Source organism: Stenella coeruleoalba (assembly GCF_951394435.1).
Source record: "Stenella coeruleoalba genome assembly, chromosome: 1".
NCBI classification, from domain to species: Eukaryota; Metazoa; Chordata; class Mammalia; order Artiodactyla; family Delphinidae; genus Stenella; species Stenella coeruleoalba.
This window is the reverse complement of record NC_137169.1, coordinates 35494091-35520221: the sequence shown is the minus strand read 5'-3', so window position 1 is coordinate 35520221 and position 26131 is coordinate 35494091. Positions and strand designations below refer to the sequence as shown.

The 26131-nt window shown below is 39.3% G+C and overlaps 1 protein-coding gene across 6 annotated transcripts in view; it reads right to left on the bottom strand.

Annotated features, from left to right (window-relative positions):
• The window catches only part of ST3GAL3 (ST3 beta-galactoside alpha-2,3-sialyltransferase 3), a 232937-nt gene that overhangs the window by 193847 nt on the left and 12959 nt on the right, over positions 1-26131 (bottom strand). For 5 of the 6 annotated variants that reach the window (XM_079946031.1, XM_079946034.1, XM_079946035.1 and 2 more), the window contains exon 2: positions 12902-13046. In XM_079946031.1, coding sequence (XP_079802157.1) covers positions 12902-13016 — 115 coding nt within the window. In that variant the 5' untranslated portion in view covers positions 13017-13046. Of the gene's footprint in view, positions 1-12901; positions 13534-26131 lie in introns of those variants that run through there. The other variant, XM_079946032.1, reaches the window with a different exon arrangement.

Genomic DNA, 26131 nt, shown 5'->3' with positions numbered 1-26131 from the left:
TGGTGAGAATGTAAATTGGTACAGCCACTATGCAGAACGGTATGGAGGTTCTTTAAAAAACTAAAAACAGAGCTACCATATGATCCTGCAATCCTACTCGGAGGCATATATCCAGAGAAAATCATAATTCAAAAGGACACATGTGGGCTTCCCTGGTGGCGCAGTGGTTGAGAGTCAGCCTGCCGATGCAGGGGACACGGATTCGTGCCCCGGTCCGGGAAGATCCCACATGCCGCGGAGCGGCTGGGCCCGTGAGCCATGGCTGCTGAGCCTGCGCGTCCGGAGCCTGTGCTCCGCAACGGAAGAGGCCACAACAGTAAGAGGCCCACGTACCGCAAAAGAAAAAAAAGGACACATGCACCCCAATGTTCATAGCAGCACTGCTTACAATGGCCAAGATGTGGAAGCAGCCATTGATAAATGAATGGACAAAGAAGATGTGGTATATTTATACACTGAAATATTACTCAGCCAGGAAAAAGAATGAAATAATGCCATTTGCAGCAAAATGGATGGACCTAGAGATTATCATACTAAGTGAAGTAAGCCAGACAAAGACAAATAACATATGATATTGCTTATATGTGGAATCTGAAAAAAAACAATAACATGAACTTATGTACAAAACAGAAACAGACTCACAGACACAGAAAACAAACTTATGGTTACCAAAGGGTAAAGGGTGAGGGATAAATCAAGAGTTTGGGATTAACATATATACACTACAATATATAAAACAGATAAACAACAAGGACCTACTGTATAGCACAGGGAACTATACTCAATATTTTGTAATAACCTATAAGGGAAAACAATCTGAAAAAATATATATATGTGTATATAACTGAATTACTTTGCCATACACATGAAACTAACACAACATTGTAAATCCACTATATTTCAATAAAAATAAATAAATTTTTAAAATATTGTCATCATAGCACAAAAGTAGCAATAGGCAATATGTAAATGAATTGACATGGTTGTGTTCTGATAAAACTTTACAGAAACAGACAGCAGGCTGGATTTGGCCTGCAAGATTTAGTTTGCCTGTACCTGTAATTACTGTCTTATAATTATTGATTTCTGATTTAATTTCATCATAACCATAGAATATACTCTGTAAGATTTCAATTTTTTTAAATGTATTAAGACTTTATTTTATGGCCTAGTGTCAACCTAAATGAACACTCTGTTTACACTTGAAAAGAATGCATGTTCTGCCATTATTGGGTAAAGTGTTCCATAAATTTCAATTAGGTAGAAGTAGCTGATAGTGTTGCTTAGACCTCCTATAGCCATACAGATTTTTTGACTTGTTTTATTAATTACTGAGAGACGGCAGTATTAATATATTTGAACATGATTGGCGAATCGTCCTTTTCTCCCTTTAGTCATATTAGTTTCTGCTTAATGAGGTGTGATACTCTGTTATTAGGTACCTACATAATATATGTCTTCCTGGTGAATTGCTCCTTTTATCGTTACGTAATGACCCTCTCTAATCTCTTGCAAACTCTTTGTCTTGAAGTATAATTTGCTGAAATTAATGTAGCTGTGCCAACTTTCTTATGCTTATTATTTTCCATCCTTTACTTTGAACCTGTGTCTTTAAATTTAAAATATATGTCTCATATTAGGACATAGTTAGATTATGCTTCATTAACCATTCTGACAGTTTCTGCCTTTAACTGGAGTTTTAATCCATTCACATTTAAATGTAATTATTTATATAGTAAGGATGAAGTCAACTGTCTTATCATTTGTGTTCCATTTCTCCCTTCTGTTTTTTTCTTCTTATATGGCTGTTTTCTGGGGTTAATTGAATTTTTTTAGTGCTCCATTTTATTTCTTCTATTGATTTCTTAGATATAAACCTCTTTTCGTTATTTTTTTTACTAGTTGTTCTACTAAGGAATACCACACGCTTCACTTATCAGAGTCTATACAGAGTCAATATAATACCTCTCTACATATGACATTTCATACTTCTGACTTTACCCTTTACTCACTTTATATGCAATATTCCTATTTCCCATTTCTTATTTCCTGTTCACAAATGTAATAATCTTACAGCACTAAAATTCCATTTACTCACCCCCCCACTCCTTATGCAAGTGTTGTCCTATCTTTTATTTCACCACATGTTCTCAATCTCACTTTACAGGGTGACTATTTTTGCTTTAAGCAATTAGTTGTCTTTTTTTTTTTTAACATCTTTATTGGGGTATAATTGCTTTACAATCGTGTGTTAGTTTCTGCTTTATAACAAAGTGAATCAGTTATACATATACATATGTTCCCATATCTCTTCCCTCTTGCGTCTCCCTCCCTCCCACCCTCCCTATCCCACCCCTCCAGGCTGTCACAAACCACCGAGCCAATATCCCTGTGCCATGCGGCTGCTTCCCACTAGCTGTCTACCTTACTACGTTTGTTAGTGTGTATATGTCCATGACTCTCTCTCGCCCTGTCACAGCTCACCCTTCCCCCTCCCCACAATTAGTTGTCTTTTAAGCAAGCTATGAGGAGAAAGGAAAGAGTCTCTTATATTTGCCCACTATTTATCATGTCCAGTGATCTTCATTTGTTCCTGTAGATCCAAGTTTCCATCTAGTATCACTTCCCACTGGCCTAAAGGATATCCTTTAGCATTCTTTTGTTATACAGTTCTGCTAGCAACAAATTCTCTTAACTTTTTTTTATTTGAAAATGTCTTTATTTCATCCTCATTTCTTTTTCTTTTTTTTTTTTTTTTTGCGGTACCTGGGCCTCTCACTGTTGTGGCCTCTCCCGTTGCGGAGCGCAGGCTCAGCGGCCATGGCTCACGGGCCTAGCCACTCCACGGCATGTGGGATCTTCCCGGACTGGGGCACGAACCCGTGTCCCCTGCATCGGCAGGAGGACTCTCAACCACTGTGCCACCAGGGAAGCTCCATCCTCATTTCTGAAGGATATTTTCCTTACATAAAGAATTCTGGGATGACAGGTTTTTGGTATTTTTCTTTCAACATTTAAAGATCTTTCATTGTGTTCTGATCTTTATAGTGAAAGGTCAGTGGAATTTCTTACCCCCATATGTAATGTTTCCTTTTCTCTGTCTGCTTTCAAAATTTTCACTTTATTTTTATTTATTTTATTTTTGGCTGCATTGCGTCGTCTTTGCTGCATGCAGTCTTTCTCTAGTTGTGGTGAGCAGGGGCAACTCTCCATTGCGGTGTGTGGGCTTCTCATTGCTGTGGCTTCTCTTGCTGCAGAGCATGGGCTCTGTGTGCATGGACTTCAGTAGTTGCAGCATGCAGGCCCTAGAGCACGCGGGCTCAGTAATTGTGGCTTGTGGGCTCTAGAGCGCAGGCTCAGTAGCTGTGGCACGCAGGCTTAGCTGCTCCACGGAATGTGGGATCTTCCCGGACCAGGGATCGAACCCATGTCCGCTGCACTGGCAGGCGTATTCTTAACAACTGCGCCACCAGGGAAGTCCCCACTTTATTTTTGGATTTCAGAAGTTTGACGGTGATATAACTAGATTTCCTCTCTCCCCCAAAATGTATCCTTCTTAAGAGTTTGCTGAGCTTCTCAGATCTGTAAGTTAATTTGTTTCCACCAAATTTAGGAAGTTTTCAGCCATCATTTCTTCAAAATTTTTTCTGCCCAATTCTCATATATATTAGAAAATTTTATATTGTCCCACAGGTCCCTGAGGCTCTGTTCGTTTTTCTTCAATATTTTTTTCTTTCTGTGGTTCAGACTGGATAATTTCTATTGCACTCTCTTCAAGTTCATTGACTTCTTCTGTTTTATCCAGTCTACTGTTAAATGAAATATTCATTTCTGTTCCTATACTTTTCAGTTCTAGAATTTGCATTTGGTTCTTCTTTATAGTTTCTACTTATCTGCTAAGATTACTTATTGTTCACTGTATCTCTTTTTATTCTTCAGATTATCCATAATAGCTACTTTGTCTGCTAAGTCCAATATCTGGGCCATCTTACCAAGACTTGGGGGTTTTTCCTTGAATATGGATTGCATTTTCCTGTTTGTTTGTATGTAACTTATTGAACACTGGACACTGTGGATATTACATGTAGAAACTATGAGTACTATTATCTTCCTCTGAAGAGTGTTGATTTGTATTTTAAGAGGCAGTTCAAGCACTTCCCTGGCGGTCCAATGGTTAGGACTCCACACTTCCACTGCAGGGGGCATGGGTTCGATCCCTGGTTGGGGAACTAAGATTACTGCCTGACCACCCTAAACTTATGTAGCCATGATTTTATGCTATGTTTAGTGTAGATCTGAGGAAAGTCCATGGTGTTTCAGACTTCTCTAACTTGATGGGACTCATCTACTTAAGACTTAGCAATATGCATTTAAGGTTCCTCCACATCTTCTCATGCCTTCGATAGTTCATTTCTTGTTAGTGCTTAATGACATTCCATTGTCTGGATGTACTACAGTTTAGTTATCCATTCAACTACTGAAGGACATCTTGGTTGCTCCCAAGTTTGGCAGTTATGAACAAAACATCATAAACATCCAAGTATAGGTTTTGGACACAGTTTTCAGTTCATTTGGATAAATACCAAGGAATGTGATTGCTGGATCATACAGTAAGAGTATATTTCATTTTATAAGAAACTGCTAAACTGTCTTCCAGAGTAGCTGTACCATTTTGCATTGCCACCAGCAATGAATGAGAGTTCTTGTTGCTCCACAACCTTGCCAGCATTTTGGCGTTATCAGTGTTCCAGATTTCGGCCATTCTAATAGGTATGTAGTGATATCTCATTGTTATTTTAATTTGCATTTCCCTGATGACATATGACATAGAGCATCTTTTCATGTGCTTATTTTCCATCTGTATACATTCTTTGGTGAGGTCTTTGGTGCATTTTTAAATTGGGTTACCTGTGTTCTTATTGTTGAGTTTTATGAGTTCATATATTTTGAGTAACAATCCTTTATCAGATGCGTCATTTACAAATATTTTCTCCCAAGCTGTAGCTTATTTTTTCATTCTCTTCACAGAGCAGAAGCTTTTAATTTTAATGAAGTCTAGTTTTTTAGTGCTTTCTTTCATGAACTGTGCCTTTGGTGTTGTATCTAAAAAGTCATCACCAAATCCAAGGTCATCTAGATTTTCTCCTCTATCTTCTAAAAATGTTATAGTTTTATGTTTTACATTTAGATCTGTAACCCATTTTGAGTTAATTTTTGTGAAAGGTATAAGGTCTGCCTAGATTTGTTCTTGCTTTTGTTTTTTTTTTTCGGTATATGGATGTCCAGTTGTTCCAGCACCACTTTGTTAAAAAGACTATCTTTTCTCCATTGTCTTGCTTTTGCTCCTTTGTCAGATATCAGTAGACTATATGGGGGTCTATTTCTGGGCTCTGTATCAATGTTCCACTGATCTATTTGTCTAGTCTTTTTCCAATACCACACTATCGTGATTACTGTAGCTTTATAGTAAGTCTTAAAGTCAGGTAATGCCAGTTCTCTTTGTTGTTTTTGTATAAAATTGGGTTGGCTATTCTGGGTCTTCTGCCTCTTCATATAAACACTAGGATCGGTTAATATTCACAAAATAACCTGTTTGGATTTTAACTGAAATTGTCTTGAATCTATAAATCAAGTTGGGAAGAACTGACATCTTGACAATATTGAATCTCCCTGCCCACGAAAATGGAATATCTCTCAATTTATTTAGTTCTTTTTTTATATTGTTCATCAAAGTTATAAAGTTTTCCTCATATAGATCTTGCACATACTTTATTAGATTTATACCTAAGTATTTTATTTTGGGTACTGTGTTTTTTTTTTAATATAGTTTTTTTGTTTTTCTTTTTTTAGCTGCGTTGGGTCTTCGTTGCTGCACATGGGCTTTCTCTAGCTGCAGCGAGCGGAGGCTACTCTTTATTGTGGTGCGCAGGCTTCTCTCATTGTGGTGGCTTCTCTTGTTGCAGAGCACAGGCTCTAGGCGCACGGGCTTCAGTAGTTGCAGCACACAGGCTCAGTAGTTGCGGCACATGGGCCCTAGAGCACAGGCTCGGTAGTTGCGGCACACGGGCTCTAGGGTGCACGGGCTTCAGTAGTTGTGGCGCACGGGCTTAGTTGCTCTGCAGCATGTGGAATCTTCCTGGACCAGGGCTCGAACCCGTGTTCCCTGCACTGGCAGGCGGATTCTTAACCAGTGCACAACCAGGGAAGTCCCTTTGGTACTGTATTCTTAATTTCAAATTCCACTTGTTCATTGATGGCTTATAGGAAAGTGATTGACTTTTGCATATTCATCTTGTATCCTGCATCCTTCCTATAATTGCTTACTAGTTCCAGGAGTTTTTGTCAATTCTTTTCGATTTTCTACACAGACAATTATGTCATGTGTGAACAAAGACAGTTTTATTTCTTCCTTCCCTATCCATATAGCTTTTATTGCCTTTTCTTGTTTTACCGCACTAGCTAAGACTTCCAGTACAATGGTGAAAAGGAGTGGTGTGAGGGGACATCATCGCCTCATTCCTGATCATAGTGGAAAATCTTCTATTTTCTCACCATTAAGTATGATGTTAGTTGTAGGTTTTTGTAGATATGCTCTATCAAGCTGAGGAAATTTCCTTCTAATCCTAGTTTACTGAAAATTTTTATCATGACTTGGTATTGGATTTTTATCAAATACCCTTTCTACATCTATTGATATGATCATGTGATTTTTCTTCCTTAGCTTGTTGATGTGATGTATTACACTAATTGATTTTCAAATGTTGAACCAGCTTTGCATACCTAGAATTAATCCCACAACCATGGTGTATAATTCTTTTTATAGACTACTGGATGTGATATGCTAATATTTTATTGAGGAATTTTACATTTATGTTCATGAGAGATATTGGTCTATAGTTTTTTTGTTCTATTTTTTTGTTTCTTGTAATGTCTTTGTCTAGTTTTGGTATTAGAGTAATGCTGGCCTCATGGAATGAGTTAGCAAATATTCCCTCTGCTTTTATCCTCTGAAAGAGATGACAGAGAATTGGCTTAATTTCTTTCTTAAAATTTGGTAGAATTCACCAGTGAACCCATGTGGGCCTGGTGCTTTCTGTTTTGGAAGGTAATCATTATTGATTCAATTTCTTTAATAGATACAGGCCTATTTGGATTGTCAATCTCTTCTTGTGTAAGTTTTGGCAAATTGTGTCTTTCAAAGAATTGCTCCATCTCGTCTAGGTTATCAAATTTGTGGACATAGAGTTGTTCAGAGTATTTGTTTATAATGCTTTTAACATCCATTAAATCAGTAGTGATGATCCCACTTTCATTTGTGATACTAGTAATTTGTGTCATCTTTTTTTCTTTGTTAGCCTAGTTAGAAGGTTGTTGATTTACTGACCTTTTCAAAGAAACTGCTTTGGGTTTCACTGATTTCCTCTATTGTTCCACTGTTTCAATTTCACTGATTTCTGCTCTAATCCTTATTATTTCTTTTCTTCTGTGTGCTTTGGATTTAATTTGCTCTTCTTTCTCTAGTTTCCTAAGGCAGAAACGTAGATTATTGATTTCAGATCTTTCTCCTTTTCTAATATATGCCTTCAATGCTATAAATTTCCCTCTATTTTTGCTGCATCCCACGATTTTTGATCAGTTTTCATTTTCATTTAGTTAAAAATGTTAAAAAATATCTCCTATATTTCTTCTTTGACCCATGTGTTACTTAGAAGTGTGATGTTTAATCTTCATGCATTTTAAGATTTTCTAGTTATCTTTCTTTTATTGATTTCTAGCTTAATTCTTTTGTGGTCTGAATATAATTTCTATTCTTGTAAATTTGTTAAGATGTGTTTTATGGAAAAAGAATGAGATACTGCCATTTGTAGCAACATGATGGACATAGAGATTATCATATGAAGTGAAGTATGTCAAACAGAGAAAGACAAATATCATATGATATCACTTACATGTGGAATCCAAAATATGATACAAATGAACTTATTGACAAAACAGAGACAGACTCATAGATGTAGAAAAAAAACTTATGATTACCAAAGATGAACGGGGGGAATAAATTAGGAGATTGGGATTAACATATATACACTACTATATATAAAATAGATAACTAATAAGGACCCACTGTATAGCACAGGGAATTCTACTCAATACTCTGTAATAACCTATATGGGAAAAGAATCTAAAAAAGAATGGATATATGTATATGTATAACTGATTCACTTTGCTGTACACCTGAAACTAACACAACATTGTAAATCAACTATAGCCAATAAAAATAAAATAAATTAAATTAAATATGATACAAATGAACTTACTGGCAAAACAGAAACAGACTCACAGACATAGAAACCAAACTTACAGTTACTAAAGGGAAAAGGGGAGGAGGGATAAATTAGGAGTCTGGTATTAGCAGGTACAAACTACTATATATAAAACAGATAAACAACAAGATCCTACTGTATAGCATAGGGAACTATATTCAATATCGTGTAATAAACTATAATGGAATATATATGTCTGTGTGTGTGTGTATATATACATAAAACTGAATCATTCTGCTGTACACCAGAAACGAACACAACACTGGAAATCAACTATACTTCAAGAGAAAAAAAAATGTGTTTTATTGCCCAGAATGTGGTCTATCTTGAATGTTGCATGAGCTTGAGAAGAAATGTGTATTCTGTTGTTGTTAAGTGAAGCAGTCTATAGGTATCAATTATATCCAATTGATTGATGGTGTTATTGAGTTCAATTAGGTTCTTACTGATTTCCTGCCTGCTGGATTTGTCCATTTCTGACAAAGAGGTATTGTAGTCTCCAACTATGACAGTGGATTCATCTAGTTCTCTTTGCAATTTTATAATGTTCGCTTCACATAGTTTGAGGCTCTATTGTTAGGTATATATACACATTAAGAATTTTTATGTCTTCTTGGAGAACTGACCCCTTTATCATTATGTAATGCCTTCTTTATCAGTGATAACTTTCCTTGCTTTGAAGCCTGCTTTGTCTGAAATTAATACAGCTACTCCTACTTTCTGTTGACTAGTGTTACCATAGTATATTTTTCTCCATTTACTTTTAATTTATATGTGTCTTTATAATTTAAATGGGTTTCCTGAAGACAATAGACAGTTGAGTCTTGTTTTCTGATCCAATCTCTGTCTTTTAATTGGTGCATTTAGACCACGGATGTTCAAAGTGATTACATCTGGATTAATACGTACCATATACGTTACTGTTTTCTATTTGTTGCCCTTATTCTTTGTGCCTATTTTTATCTTCTACTCTTTTTATGCCTTTTGTGGTTTTAATTGAGCATTTTACGATTCCACTTTCTTTCCTTTTTCAGCATACTGGTTATACTTTTTAAACTTTTCTTAGTGGTTGCCCTGTATTCACCTCTCTCTCCAGCCTTGCTGGCAGCGATTTGCCTGTGTGCTCCCCTCTCTTATAGAGCAAAGAAGAGTTGAATTTTCAGTCTGTTTGTGTTTCACTTGTTAGGTCACAGTAGCAACTTCCAAGCTCCTAAACACGCAGAACAGGAAACCTCAAGCTACAGAACTTCTTAAAATACATTGATAACTAGACCAATCTCATACAGGAAGCCTTTAGGTTAAGCATTTGACTCAAGTCCTGGCAATCTGACTAGGCCTTGGCCATGTGTAGCTCTAAACTGCTCAAAACAAAACAGTTTGCATTCTTCTACAACATGCCTTGAAATTAATTAAATCTTAAGATTTTCTAGTTGGAAGGGATTCCATGCTCTAACATGGCATTTCACACAGACCTCTCTTTCAGAACATGACATATTATAATATGTTGTTTTATTTCTTTCTCACGTTATAGTCTGAAAGCATAAAGTCTATGTTCATCTTATATCCAGTTTACACAGAACAGTTTGTGGGTCATAATATGAACATACTGCTTATTGAATGAGTAATTTAATAATAAAAGACTCTAGACTCCTCTTCTTCCACCCCCCCCACCATGAAGGAATTCCAATACTTAATCTTGGTTAAGTCATAAATAGTATAAAAATTAAGGAAAAATAATGCTAAAGACATTTATTTTTCAAGCTTGGAAATGCCCTCTAAGCTCTGCAGATGAGAGACATACAAACCCTTGATCACTGAGCCTCTCTGAAGCCTCAGTTTCTACATCTGTAAAAGAGGATAATAATAATCAATATAAACTATGAGATTATGAATATAAAGCTCCCATGTTATAATACAGACATATAGTAGACACTCAACAAATTATTATTTTCATTTCATTATTATCGGCATCATCATCAATACTGTTAAACCAACACCTAAATTTCAGTACACAGCAGTCATCTGCTTTGGAAGCTCCTTCAGCCTGACCTTGTTTATTGAGTAAAGGTAAACAAGGTAAAAGTAAAGGTAAACCCTGACTTGGTAAGCCATCAGGGTTGGACATTATTCTCTGATATTACAGCACAGAAATAATATGCTATAGTAAGAAGGTCTAAACAACCTATTCAAAGTCAAATATCTGAAAGACTTGAGAGTCAGAATAACAAAAAAGGTGCAGATAGAGGTTAGTCAGCTAACAACTAACTCAAAGGACAGCAGATAACTACTAACAAACTACGGAAGCCTACAGAACGTGAACAGCACCTGTCACCTTCAACCTAATAAACCCCTTTGTCGCCTGGAGGACTTTTTCTATTTCTCTTTCCCTTCCCCTTATTTTCCTTCCCTTTTCTTTATCCATCTCCATGCTGATACTCTCTACTATTTCTTCTCTGAGTCTCTCTCTTCTCTGTTTTTACCAACTACAATACAGAATTAAACCTTATCCTTAGTATTTATTATACTTTTCAGTAAAATAACAAACATAGGTTTTAAAGAAAGAAAATCAGGACTCAATTCCAGTTCTAATAATTAGCTATGTAACTTGGGTAAATTAATTAAACTAAATACTTCAGTTTGCTCAAATGGAAAACAGGGATAATAATAGCATCTTCACATGGTTATAGTAAGAAGTAAATTAAATTTGTAAATTATCTAGTCTAAAACCTGACACACAACAGGTGTTCCATAAAGTTAATGTTTTTCTCAATTTCTCTAGGAAAAAATTATCTAATCCTTGATTATGTCTTCCACTGTAGCTCTTAACAGAAAAGGAGACCCCCCCCCTTCCTTGTACATATTTCCACCTTTTTTATGAATACAGATGAATCCATCCATTACAGATATGGACAATGTCTCTAACTACAGAATTTTACACTGCACTGATATAAACACCCCTTACTCTGGGTCGTCTCCTTGATTTTAAAAATAAGTTGGAACAGAAAAATATAAATAAACCCTGGAAACACAAAGTAATTAGTGATAATTATAAGCTATGCATTTAAGAGGCACTTAAACATTACATATAAACAATATATGAAAGATATAACACTATACTTTTTAAATTGGCTTGAAACTGCTTCAGTAGTTTGGGCCATGTGAGAAAATAATGAACTACTTCATAGGAACAGTTCCCACGTTAAGGAGTCAATACAGTATTAGGCCAATTGCCAGTTGCCTCTTCCAACTCATTCTAACTCAGTTTAACCTCTTATCTAGAGCCTGACTCTATTCTCAAGTGAATTCCACACTGGCATCCAGTAGGTGTTTGTAAAAATAAAACTATTTTAGAGAAGAGGCGTTAGGAATCAGAACAGACTACCCAAAATTTCCTGCACCCAGCTCAGACAGCCATCAGACCAAAGAATCAAAAGGAAAGCTACGCATCGTCACTGTGTGACACCTGAAGCTACAGCCAAGAAGACAGTGTGCAGAGGCTGGTGCAGCTCAGTGCAACCTCTTCAACTGCAAACCCCAAACCACAGCACAGGCAACGCTGGGTGAACCAGAACCAAGTCGGTGTTGGGGGAGGGGGGTCAGGAAGCCCTACAGAAAACAGTGTATCACATGAGAATGACTACAAATGGGAGCAAGGGATTAGGAGTTACTGGGTAGGGGAAAAGCCATTATTCTATTCAAGTACAAGTTCAGTACCAGCAAGAGCTAAAAAGATTAAGTAGACAAAATTTCTTTAGGGAAACTAAAACAAAGACAGTATTAAATTAAAAACTGGGGTTTCCCTGGTGGCACAGTGGTGAAGAATCCACCTGCCAATTCAGGGGACACGGGCTCGAGCCCTGGTCCGGGAAGATCCCACATGCCACGGAGCAACTAAGCCCGTGCGCCACAACTACTGAGCCTGCGCTCTAGAGCCCGCGAGCCACAACTACTGAGCCTGTGAGCCACAACTACTGAAGCCCACGCACCTAGAGCCGTGCTCCACAACAAGAGAAGCCACCCCAATGAGAAGCCCGCACACTGCAACAAAGAGTAAGCCCCGCTCGCCACAACTAGAGAAAGCCCGTGCGCAGCAACGAAGACCCAACGCAGCCAAAAAAATTAATTAATTAATTAATTTTTTAAATTAAAAAAATTTAAAAATAAAAACAAAATCCAAGGAAAAGGTAAAGATGAATGCTTTAAGGTCATTAAAAAACCAACTGCAATAGCAAGCCCTAAGGCAGTAACTGGCAAATGGGAGTGGCAATAAAGTATAATAATTTAAAAAGAGTAACATTCGAGAACCAGAAGTACTGGTATGGTTTGGGTTTTTATTGAAGAATAGCATGTTTTCCTTGAGTTCATAAAAGGATTTGCCATGGCATGCAGTTTTTAAAACACTTCAAAGTTCTCAGTCTAGAGCAACAAAAGTGGTAGGCAGTTTCTAAGCCTAAGTCCCAGGAATGCTCAGTTTACTATCACTGCCCATCTCTGAAGAATATGAGAGCAGCCACAGGAAAACCCAATAACTGATCTGCAGCAGGCTCTTTCTGGGGGTAGGCTAGAGTGACCATACTTACTGGAGTCCTCCCACTGGAATAAATGTAGCTTCCACGCAGAATAATACAAAAATCCCAGTACCAGAAAAAGGCAGAGGGCTAGCAGCAGATTGCGTACAAATACCAAGAGTCCCATCTTCACATGATTTACGATTTCCTACATGACCTAAAAAAAAAAAAACCAAAAAACAATTTAGGTCTTAACTGATAAAGCAATCATCTTATTGATATACTCTACCTTAAAATAAGTATTTATAGGAGAATTTCCAAATGAAGAACCACCTAGAATTACCACTGAGTTGATGACCTGGCATCCTCCAACCTGCTCAAGCCCGGCTCAAAGAACAGCTTCACCATCAGTCAGCATCCAAGCCAGAAATCAGCAGTCATCCTTGTGTCCCTCCTCTCGCTCATTCCTGACACCCAATCAATGACCAAACTCTGGCAAGTCTAACCTCCCAAATAAATCTCAAATCACACCCCCTTCCCACCATCACTACCCTAGCCCATGCCACCACTGTCTTCCCACCAGTTTCCACGCCTCCAAATTCGCACTCTCCCAAAGCCATCTTCCACACAGCACACGAACAGTCTGTTAATAACACAGAGTCTAACATTCCCTCCCTGCTTAAACCCCTTTGTATTAGTATTCTACTGCTGCTCTAACAAATTATCACAAACTCAGCAGCCTGAAACCACTCAAATTTATGATCTCAGAGCTCTGAAGGCCAAAACTCCAGCTACAGTGTGGCTCAGCAGGGTCCTCTGCATAAGGTGTCACAAGGCCAAAACCAGGGGCTGAGCAGGGCTGCATTCCTTTCTGGAGACTCTGGAGATGAACATACTTCCAAGTTCCTTCAGGCTGTAGGCTGAATTCAGTTTCTTGCAGCTGTAGGGCCCAAGTCCCTGTCTCCTTGCTGGTTATCAGACAGTGTTTGCTCCTGTTTTCCATGTGGTACATTTCAGCAGTGGTGGGTTAAGTCCCTCTTACTCTGATCTCACCAACTTCCCCTTCTACCACATCTTGATTCTGTTTCCAGCCGGAAAAATTTCCTTGCTTTTCAGGTTCATGCAATTAGATTGGGCCCACTTGAATAATCCAGGATAACCTCCCTACTTTAAGGTCTGTAGCCTTAATTTCACGTGCAAAGTCCCTTTTGCCATATAAAGTAACACGTTTACAGATTCTAAGGATTAGCGTGTGGATGTCTTTGGTTGTTGTTTTTTCTTCTTTTTTTTTTGGCCACGCCGTGCAGCATGCAGGATCTTAGCTCCCTGACCAGGGATCGAACCCACGCCCCCTACAGTGGAAGCACGCAGTCCTAACCAGTGGAAGCACGCAGTCCTAACCACTGGACCGCCAGGGAATTCCCACATGTGGACATCTTTGAGGGACCATTCTGCCTAACAGACCTTTCATTAAATTCTCAATTCCTTTAAAATAAAGTAATTGCTCCTTAGAGTCTAGTAGCTTCTCATTGCACCCCTATTTACTCTCCAACCATCTCCTGCTTCTCCCAACCTCATTTGTATCTTATGCTCTAGCCCCTCTTCTTTCTAGTCACTGAACATTTCTTGTTGTTTCTCTCCTCAAGGTCTGTCTGGAATACATTCTCCACCACCTATTTCACCTGCTGCACGTTCTCTGATACTCACCTTAAATGTAGCATCAGCCAAGAAGACTTTCTAGGAGCACCCGTCCCAAACCCCACTCAGCTATCTTAGTCATGAAATAATCTATGAGAAATATTATACATATTATAACCTATGTATACATATTATAAATGAAGTGATAGAGTTAGCACTTGCAGATATATAATTGTCCACCTAGAAAAGCCAAGAGAATCAACCGAAAAATCATTAGAACCAATAGAAAATTCAATAAAGTAGGTGATTATATGATTTACTTACAAAAAGCAACAGCTTCTTAAAAACTATACCAGCGATAACCAATTAAAAACTGTAAGGGGAAAAAATTCCACTCATGATGGGAACAAAATCTATAAAATACCTAAAACTAAACTGCGGAAGAAATGAACAAGATTTTCACCAAAGGACATAAAAGATCCAAATAAATAAACAGACATAACAGGTTCCCAAGTGAGAAGATTCAATATTGGACACATGTCAGTTCTCTTGAAATGTCAGTTCTCTATAAATTTAGTCAAAACCCATGATTTTTTAAAACTTAGATCTAATGTTAATCTGAAGAGTTCATGCCCAAGAAGAATGAAGAAATTTCTTTAACCAACAACAATGAGGGATTCCCTGGTGGCGCAGTGGTTAAGAATCCGCCTGCCAATACAGGGGACATGGGTTCGAGCCCTGGTCCGGGAAGATCTCACATGCTGTGGAGCAACTAAGCCTGTGTGCCACCACAACTACTGAGCCTGTGCTCTAGAGCCCATGAGCCACAACTACTGAGCCCGTGTGCCACAACTGCTGAAGCCTGTGCGCCTAAAGCCCGTGCTCCGCAACAAGAGAAGCCACCGCAACGAGAAGCCCGCATACCTCAATGAAGAGTAGTCTCCGCTCACCACAGCTAGAGAAAGCCCGCGTGCAGCAACAAAGACCCAGTGCAGGAAAAATAAATAAATAAAATAAATAAATTTATTTTTCAAAAAAAGGTCCCACTGTATAGCACAGGGAACTGTATTCAATATCCTAATAAACCATAATGGAAAAGAATATGAAAAAGAATACATAAGCATATATTGGGTTGGCCAAAAAGTTATAGGAAACCCAAACGAACTTTTTGGCCAACCCAGTATATAATACATATATATCTGAATCACTTTGCTGTACCAGAAACTAAGAAATTATAAATCAACTATACTTCGATTTAAAAAAATCAAATAACGCATTGTAGAAATGTAAATTGGTAGACTCTTTTAGGAGGAATTTGCAAGTACAGGTATCCCCTGCTTTTTGAAAGCTCGCTTTATGCCACTTCGCTTCTATGAAAGACCTAAATGAAACAAACCCAAAGAAGATTTTCACTTTTATCAAAAGAGGTGAAAATAGCTTTCAGCATGTTTTGCATCCAGCGGTTATACAGGCAGCGGGCACCCAGAGCAGCGAGAGTAGCACCACCAACCTCCTTTCCCAGGAAGTACACTTGGCATTTCTGCATCAAACCACCATAGATAGCTTTGAATTCTATCTGTGAGCATCTGTGCTTTATCTTGATTTATTTTGTGCATCTGTTAGCAAGATGTGTCCTAAGGTATCAGAAAAGCCTAAGAGAACTTGTACGGGTGTTGTGCTCAGCATAAAAATGGATGTAATTAAGCATTTAGATTGTAGTGAACAAAATAAAGATGCGCTTGCTTCGAACGTTCCTGTGTCCACCATTCAAACTATTTACACTCAGAGGGAAAGAATATTGAAAGCTGCCGAAGTTACTATTGGTTCTGCTCGTAGGAAAGGGGTCTCTCTTAACTGGCATCCAGTAATGGATAAATTGGAAAGTCTACTGCTTGAGTGGATTGATGGGTGTACAAAGCACAGTGTTGCATTAAGTTATCTTATACTTAAGGAGAAATCAGTCTTTTCAAAAAGCTGAAACGGAAAGCACTGGATGGGGAATTCTCTGGTGGTCCAGTGGTTAGGACTCCATGCTCTCACTGCTGAGGGCCCAGGTTCAATCCTTGGTTAGGGAACCGAAATCCCACAAGCTGCACAGCGTGGCCAAAAAAATAAAAAAAGCAAGCAAACACTGGACAATGGTAATGAAAGTGTTACGAGAGTCAAATTTAAAGGTAGTCATGCCACCAAGAAGGGTGGGATAGGGAGGGTGGGAGGGAGATGCAAGAGGGAGGAGATATGGGGACATATATATATGTATAGCTGATTCACTTTGTTATACAGCAGAAACTAACACAACATTGTAAAGCAATTATACTCCAATAAAGATGTTAAAAAAAAAAAAGAAATAAGAAATAAAGGTAGTCATGGGTGGTTTCATTGGTTTTTGAGGCGAGGGCAGCTTCATAGCTTAAAAGTTACTGGACAGAGTGCTCTGGCTGATACTGGAGCTGCTGAAAAGTTCCCAGAAGGTGGCTGTTTACACAAGCAAGTGTTTAACTATGGCAAAGCTGTAATTTATTGGAAAAAATTGCTGAGCAAGACCTTTCAAGAGAAGAAAAGCAGGCTAAGGGACACAAGGCATCAAAGGGGAGGTTTATCCTAATGCCTACTATTGACACCACTGGTGATGCTGTCCTAAGGCCTCAACTAATGTACCCTTCAGAAAATCCGAGGGCACTTAAAGGCACTGATAAGAATACACTTCCTATTATGTTTCGTTCACATCCAAGTGGTTGGAATACCCAAGTGATTTTTTTCTGAGTACATGAGTGGATACATTAGCCCTTCTGCTGGAAAACACTGTAGAGAAAATAACCTCCATAAGAGGTGTCTTGCGGTTGTCAATAATTGTGCTGCTCATCCACCTGGCATTACCAGGTATAGCAGCAACATTTGTGTTGTGTTCTTACCGCCAAGTATGACATTGTTGCTGCAACTGCGTGGCCAAGGCCTAATAGCCACAATTAAGGCTTACTGTATGCAAAAATGTGATGCATTTTATTATAAATGCCACTGACAGAGAGGGAAACTCCAGAGCATTATGAGAGATCTGGAAAAATTAAAACATAAAATTTGCAATTGCTAGACTCACAGATATAGAGAACAAACAAGTGGTTACTAGTGGGGAAAGGGAAGGCGTGAGGGGCAATACAGGGGTAGGGGGAAAAAAAGGTTATTATGGGATTATATGAAATCATGTGTGTGACACTTTTGAAAATTGCAGAGCACTATAGAATATAAAGAATCTTTCATTCAATAAATAAATAAATAAAAATAAAACAAATAAATAAAATTGGCTACTGCTAAATCTGGAGATGCTTTCATTAGGCTAAAAGTCTTGGTGGGAATTGGCATTTGGAAGAGACTGTGTCCTGAAGTAATGAGCAATCTTAAAGGCTTCAAATCAACAATAAATATGGCGACAGTGACTATGGCTAAGGAGGCTGGGTTTGTGGAAGCTGATAAAGATGTTGAAGAGGTTTTAGCATCCCATGACCAAGAACTGACACACCAAGAGCTGATGCAACTGCAAGAGTAAAAGATATAGGTTGAAACTGAACTCAGTAGCAAATAGCCCATGAGTGAAGTCAACCAGAAACTAAATATAAAGCACTTACATGAGATTGTCACTATGAACGACAGTGCTGCAATGATTGCAGAAAAGTATGACTTTAATTTTGAAAGGACACACAAGTTTAGGGCAGGTTTGCAGGATGTTTTGAGTGTCTATAAAGAATTGTATGATAGAAAAATGTGTGAGGCTAAGCAAATCAAGCATACTGTCCTATTCAAGCCTGTCACATCAGCCACAGCAGACAATGAACCTCAACCTTTGACATCAAGGCAGACAGCCATAGAAGGTGTAGACATAAGTGACCTGCCTGGTCTGATGGATTCAGACAATGATGAGATGTTGAGAAATGACCCTCTTCCCCTCTTTCCTACACCCTAGTCTCCTATACTTCCCACCAACCCAACGTCCAATGATTCAGCCTAACACACCATCACCACCACCTCTTAGCCTTCCAGTGTGCTTGCTGTCTTCTTGACTCTGGTGAGGGAAACTACACCATAAATACATTATTTCTATTTTATACAGGCTATGTATTTATCATGTCATTCCTGCTTTTAATATACGTTAGTGTTATTTTAGGTTTTAACTGTTATTTGGCATGATTTGGTAGTTATTCTTTGGATCTGAGAACACTCAGAAAGTTTTCCGTATAAATTAATGGTATTCGCTTCTTCACTTTCTACCATTTTGGCTTCCGAAAGGTTTCATAGGAATGTTCTACTTTCAGATAGCAGGGGAAACCTGTATCTGTTGAAATTTACAACATTCACACACCTTGACTCCACATTTCTATTTCTGTGGCTTTTTTCCAAGAGTAACTATTTTAAAAGTATCAATACATGGATGTTTATTAGCAACACTGGTTATAAGAGCAAAATACTAGAAACAACTCAAATGTCCATCGATAGGGAACCAGACAAATACATTATGGTAAATGTACACAATGATATTTATATCATTGCTATCACTGAGGTCTTGGCAGGAAGTAGACAGCACATGAAAAGGAGTTAACCAAAGGAATTAATGACAAGATTTTTTTGTAGGGTTAGAGGAACTACCCAGGGGCAGTGACACATCCAGGAACTAGCAACAATAGGAAGCTACTTCTACCTTGGAGCTGAAAAGGCAAAGAGAAAGAAGGGAGATACTGGAACCCAGCAAGAGCTGGCTGGAGAAGAGAGGCCAGCCAACAGGAGCAGTGGCCACAGAGGAACACATCTGCTACTACGTCCATGGCAAGGGACGGTAGGGGACAATAAATACTCTGACTTCTCTCACCACTGGTCCTCTGATACCCATCAGTGTCTCTCATCAGCTGATCCCAACTGGAAGCCAGAAGGCAAGGAAGCCCAGATGGTACAGTTTGTAGAGGTCAGCCACCAGCACACAGAGGAAAGAAGGTGGACAATGGATTTTCATTTTTGTTTTGGCTGCATTGGGTCTTCGTTGTTGCGCGAGGGCTTTCTCTAGTTGCAGCGAGCAGAGGCTACTTTTCGTTGCGGTGCGTGGGCTTCTCACTGCGGTGGCTTCTCTTGCTGTGAAGCATGGGCTCTAGGCGCACAGGCTTCAGTAGTTGTGGCGCACGGGCTTCAGTAGTTGTGCCATGCAGGCTTCAGTAGTTGTGGCTCATGGGCTCTAGAGCTCAGGCTCAGTAGTTGTGGTGCACAGGCTTATTTGCTCCGTGGCATGTGGGATCCTCCCAGACCAGGGCTCGAATACATGTCCCCTGCATTGGCAGGCGGACTCTCAACCACTGCGCCACCAGGGAAACCCTACAATGGATTGATGAAGGCAGGAAAATAAAAAGTATAGAATATGATGTAACAGTTAACAGAATGAGACACACAGGCATGTCCTGACATAGAAAAATAGCTAGAGTATACCACTAAGTGAAAAAAAAATCTTGTAGAATAGTACATATATGAATGTATGTACAGCCCCATACTGGTGGTAACAAACAAGGAAGACAGTAATTTTTTTTTTTTTTTCGGTACGCGGGCCTCTCACTGTTGTGGCCTCTCCTGTTGCAGAGCACAGGCTCCGGACGTGCAGGCTCAGCGGCCATGGCTCACGGGCCCAGCTGCTCCGCGCCATGTGGGATCTTCCCGGACCGGGGCACGAACCCGCGTCCCCTGCATCGGCAGGTGGACTCTCAACCACTGTGCCACCAGGGAAGCCCCCGACAGTAATATTTAAAATTAAGGTTAAGAAGGAAGTACACAGATAAAAGAATACACACCAAGCTGTTGACAGTAATTACGTCTGAAAAGTGGGTTTGGAGAGGGTATTTTTCACGATGTATTTGTATATTTAACTTTAATATTTGTACTCATGCAAGTAATAAATGTACAAAGTTTTCAAAGTGAAATAGAAATTGGAGACTTGCATTTCCAGTAGCACAAAGGACATGTACTCTGTCCAATCCTCTGACAAAAACGAGAAATTTAAGGTATAAACAGCCTGCCTACAAAAAGCAGGTGGTTCTTGGAAAGATTTTTCTTCCCTTTTAAAAGGGGACTGAAGTGGCTGCTCCCAGCCCTTCCCCCCTCCTTCTGTCCTGAATGCAGATGTGACATCTGAACTGCCACAGCCATACTGTGACTTCAACCTAAGGCTCTGGCAGACACACGACCGTCAGTCAGTCAACGAATTTACCCATTTGTTCAACAGACATGACAGTGAGAATGGCGAACTAATCACCTATTTTATTTCTGACTTTTCCATTAAGGAAAAAGATTTTCAAATAAAGAAGTAGAACAAACAGCCTAAACAGGAAGCTGATCTCCAGAAGTGGGTGACATACAAAGAAGCAAGTAAGAGCTTAAAATAAGCCAAAACCTCCAAGACAAGGAGGAGTATAACATCTCGATATTCGGAAAGAGATGCAATTTCAAACTCACTGCCAGGACAAAAGCTTGACAACACATTCTAGTGGGGGGCTGTGGGGAGAACGCCCATACATTGCTGGTGGTAGGAGGGATTTGGCAGTATCTAACAAAACCATACATGCTTCTACCCTTTAATCCAATGATCTCACTTCTAAGAAACTATCCCAAAGATACACTGACAAAAATACAAAAAGACTTATGCACATGGCTACTTATTGCAGCACTATTTGTAATATAAGAGAAAAAAACCCTTCAGTAAGGATTGAATAAACTATGGTGTATTCACAAAATAGAGGATTATGCAGCCATAAAAAGGAATGAGGGAGCTTCCCTGGTGGTGCAGTGGTAAAGAATCCGCCTTACAATGCAGGGGATGCGGGTTCAATCCCTGGTCAGGGAACTAAAATCCCACATGCCGCGGGGCAACTAAGCCCGCACACCGTACCTACTGAGCTCACGTGCCTCAACTAGAGCCTGCATGCCGCAAACTACAGAGCCCACGTACCCTGGAGCCCGTATGCCACAACTAGAGAGAGAAAACACGCACACCACGACTACAGAGAAGCCTGCACACCATGACGAAAGATCCCACGTGCCTCAACAAGGATCTCACGTGCACAACTAAGACCGGACGCAACCAAAAATAAATAAAATAAATAAAAAATAAAAATAAATCTTAAAAGGAATGAGCTCTCTCCCTCTCTTCCTTTCTGAATAACTTAATTCAAAAGCCATTAGGCTTTAGGGGCCAAGCAAGGTAGGCACATATATCTGGAGTTAAGAGGGGGAGGAGCATCAGGCCATCATGATAAGTCTGGGGGTATGGCAGGAGGTGATAAGGGACTGACCAAATAAGTAAATATACTGAGGCTAACAGGAGCCAGATTTCTCAGTGATGGAGAAGGGAGTTGAAAATGTAGAAAAAGAAAAACTAGAATAAACCTTTTGGGTTGTATTGGAATTGAAGGTATCAGCGTGAACTGATGGTTTTCAATATATACACATACAAAAATATAAAAATAACTATAGATGTGGACAGTATATGTGTGCTTTTGTGTATGTACATGCTTGTAAGCCCTAGCTCTGTCCACTGAAAGGGCCTGGCAGCAATCATATCCCAGAAGCAATGAGCACACCTAGCACCTCGATCTTGGTTTTTAAATACTATTCTCCACTATGTAATAGGAACCAGGGGTCCCTGGAAGAATGGCTGATTCCAGGGCTGAGGCAGAGAAGGCACTATCAAGATAAGCCTGAAAGTAGGAAGGTGCTCAAAGAGTGCCATGTGAAAAGGAAAATGCAGTCAGCTTGAGGGACTCCTAATGGCCAGGTCTGGGGCAATTTAGACTGATAATAACAGATTATGACCCATTAAATAAGAATTTAATAAGTGAGGAGAGGAAAAAGCTCTCCCTTACAGTGGAATGAGTGTAGAATAATGTAATTAGAAAATCACTATTTAGCAATCATTTTAGTAATAATTCAGCTATGAAACATCAAAGGATGCTAAAATTAATAAGTAATATTTTGAGAAATGGAATATTATATCATCTTAAAGCATCTCCCCACAAGATACTTATTAATTACAGAGAGGAAAAGAGTAATTTTACAATGCAGAAACCTGATAGACACCACCATAGACTAGCTGAAGGATATATGGGAGTTCTTGTAATATTTTTGCAACTTATTTGTAAGTCTGAAATTATTTCAAAATTAAAAGTTTTTAAAAAAGAAAAAAACTTAAACCAAATGCGCAAATAAATGTTCAAATAAACATCAAATGATGTTATGCAGCCAATTAAGATGCTGTTTATGAAAAAATTTAATGACATGGAAAAATGCTTATGATATAGTTACAAATGAAAAACGTTGAAAGAAAGAAAGAAAAAGACCAGAATAAAAACATAAGAACACTAACAGATGAATGCAGAGAATTTTTCTGGCTGCAGGAGGGTACCTGGCCTCCCTGCACAGCCATAAAAAAGCAGCACACAGGGGCTTCCCTGGTGGCGCAGTGGTTGAGAGTCCGCCTGCCGATGCAGGGGACACGGGTTCGTGCCCTGGTCCGGGAAGATCCCACATGACGCGGAGCGGCTGGGCCCATGAGCCATGGCCGCTGAGCCTGCGCATCCGGAGCCTGTGCTCCGCAACGGGAGAGGCCACAACAGTGAGAGGCCCGCTTACCGCAAAAAAAAAAAACAACAAAAAACGCAGGTAAAGAGCTACAAGTGCTCACAGCAAACTCTCTTCAGCATGTAGAGGGAAGGCAGCAGCTGGACTCATCCCCTCCTCATGCATTCATCTTATCTCAGAGAAGGATCTGTCTCTCTTCTGTTCAAAACTAATGTAACAAACACCAAGTGCCAGGGATTATGCAAGGCACAGAGGACACTAAGACAATCAGATTTAGACCCTGCCCTAGAGGAGTTTGACTTCTCACTCCCCATTCCACCCACCACAATCTGATCTGGCTTCCAATCCTACCTGTCGCTCAATTAAGTTTACCACTGACCTCTTAATTGCCAAAGCCACTGGACACCAGGGTCCTCCCATGACTTGACCTTTCTACAGCATCTGAAACTATAAGAGGCGTACAGTGTGGTGGTAAGAGCTCTTTCTTGTCTTCTTTACTTAGTAACACCAACTCATCTTCTAGGACTCTGTTCAAGTCTTACCTCCTTCAGAAAGCTTTCCTTAAACACTGCCCGACACTATGGCAATCTGTGTCCCCGAAACACCCAATGCTTACCTCTATCACAGCAACTGTAAAATATCTTATCTATTTTTCTGTCTCTGTAAGGAATTAGCATACAATTTGAAAGCAGAATCTATCTATAACTTAGGTCTGTGAATCACCTACATATAACAGCACACCACCTAGTACACAGCACATTCAAGAAGTGTTTGTTTAAAGATAAAATAAATTAATATATTTCTAATTATATTCCCCCAACTCTAAACACAATTAATATAATTTGTACACATTCCAAAAAGTAATATATACTAAAGACATAATGTGTGTGTGTGTGTGTATATAGAGAGAGAAAGATAGAGACACAGAGGAGGGAGGACAGAGGAGAGGAGCGGGAGGGGAGGGGGGAAGAGAGAGAGGAAGAGAGGGAGAGAGGGAGAGGAGAGAGAAGGAGAGACAGAGGGAGGGAGAGAGAGAGGAAGCGCACGAGCAATTTTAAATGTAGAGAGAAGCTTAGGGTGCCGTCTCAGGCTTTTTATATTCTCATTCCACAGATATCCCCAAGGCAATCTCATTCCACTTCCATGATTACAATTACCATCCTTATCCCAAATTTTATATATTCCATCCAGATACTTCTTCTAAGTTCCATGTCCATTTATTTAACTTTTTTTTTTTTTTTTTTGGCCTTACCGTGCAGCTTGCAGAATCTCAGTTTCCCGACCAGGGACTGAACCCAGGCCCCAGCATTGAAAGCCCAGAATCCTAATACCAGGCCACCAGGGAACTCCATTTATTTAATTTCTGTATCATCATCTAGATGTTTCACAGATGTCTCAGACTTCCCAAAAAACCCTCCTCTTCCTCCAGTATTCACTATTTCAATAAAAGGCAACACCTTCACAGGTGCTTCTGTCAAAAACCTGGAAATTATCCTTGACGCTACCCTCCTTCTCACTCTCACCCTCCATATATAATCAGCCATCCAGCCCTATGAATTTTACCTCTTAAATACTTCTTAAATCCATCTGTCCCTCTATCTCCACTGCTACCATCGTATTTCAAGTCACTATAACCCTTTGTTTGGGCTACAACTATAGCCTCCTAATAAGCCTCCCATGTCCATTCTTTTGTGTGTGATAAATCTGACGTTACATTTTGTAAATTTAAGGTGTATAGCGTGTTACTTTGATATATTTATATACTGTAATCTGACTGCCATTTAAGCAACATTTATCACATTACATTATGGTACAATATTATTGTCTATATTCATTATACTGTATGTTAGATCTCTATGGCTTGTTTACGACTTGCTACAAGTTTCTACCCTTAACCGTCATCAGACTTATTCCCCCATCCCTCAACCTCCGGTAACCTCCATTTACTCTCTGCTTTTGTACAGGTTTGCTTTTCAGATTCCACATGTAAGTGATGTTGTGCAGTACTTGTCCTTCCCTGACTTATCTCACTTAGCATAATGTGCTCAAGGTCCATCCATGTTGTCACAAATGGCAGGACAGCCTCCTTTCTCATGGCTGAATAAGTATTCCATTGTGTATATGTACCACATCTTTTTTTATCCATTTATCTATTGATGGGCATTTGGGTTGTTTCCATATCTTGGCTATTGTGAATAATGCTGTGATAAACAGGTGTGTATGTATACTTCATCCTGTTTTCATTTCCTCTGGGTACTTCCATATTCATTCTTGATCCTCTTCAATTCATTCTCCACATAGCAGCCAATGTGGATCTATTTTCTTCTCAGGTTTAAACTTTGTAAATTTCCCACTGTCTTTAGGGTAAAGTCCCAAACCCCTTAACAGGGCCTATAAGACTGCATGATCTGGCCCCTGCCCACATCTCCTCCCATCTCTGTTACCATCTCTTACCACCTTACCTCTGTGAGTCTGCAACAATGAACGCCTTTCAGTGTTTTGAACTTGTCATCCTGTCTCCTAATGGCAGGCTGAAGCCTTCTTGACCCTACCACTTCACCTAGCCAACTGTCACTCCGCCTTTAAGTCTCAGCTTAAAAGTTAATCCCACAGGGAAGCCTTACCCGTCTCCACACTTTAGGTTAGGTCTCCCTATTAGAAATTCCCACAGCACCCGTATACCCCCATCCATTACATAATGCATTTATACTCAGGAGTATTTACAGTAATTTGCTTAAAATTTTATTCTGGCTAATCCAGGCAGTGAACAGGTCTATTTTATTCACCATTGCATCCCTGGTAGATATTCAAAAACTATCTGCTCACTGACCAAATGTTCAGTCACTTATAGTCTGCTCAAAAAAAGGTACAAAAAACTAGGTTATTTTAATTAGCCATAAAAGAAAATTACATAAAAATTTGAACTCACTGAAACAAAGTACACCAAACTCCTGTCATTTCTAAAACATCCTACAATGTGGTTACTTTCTAAACTATACCTAGCAAAAATTTTTAGTCTGAAATGTTAGAATTTTGTTGACCTTCCAATAGCAGCCATAATGAATA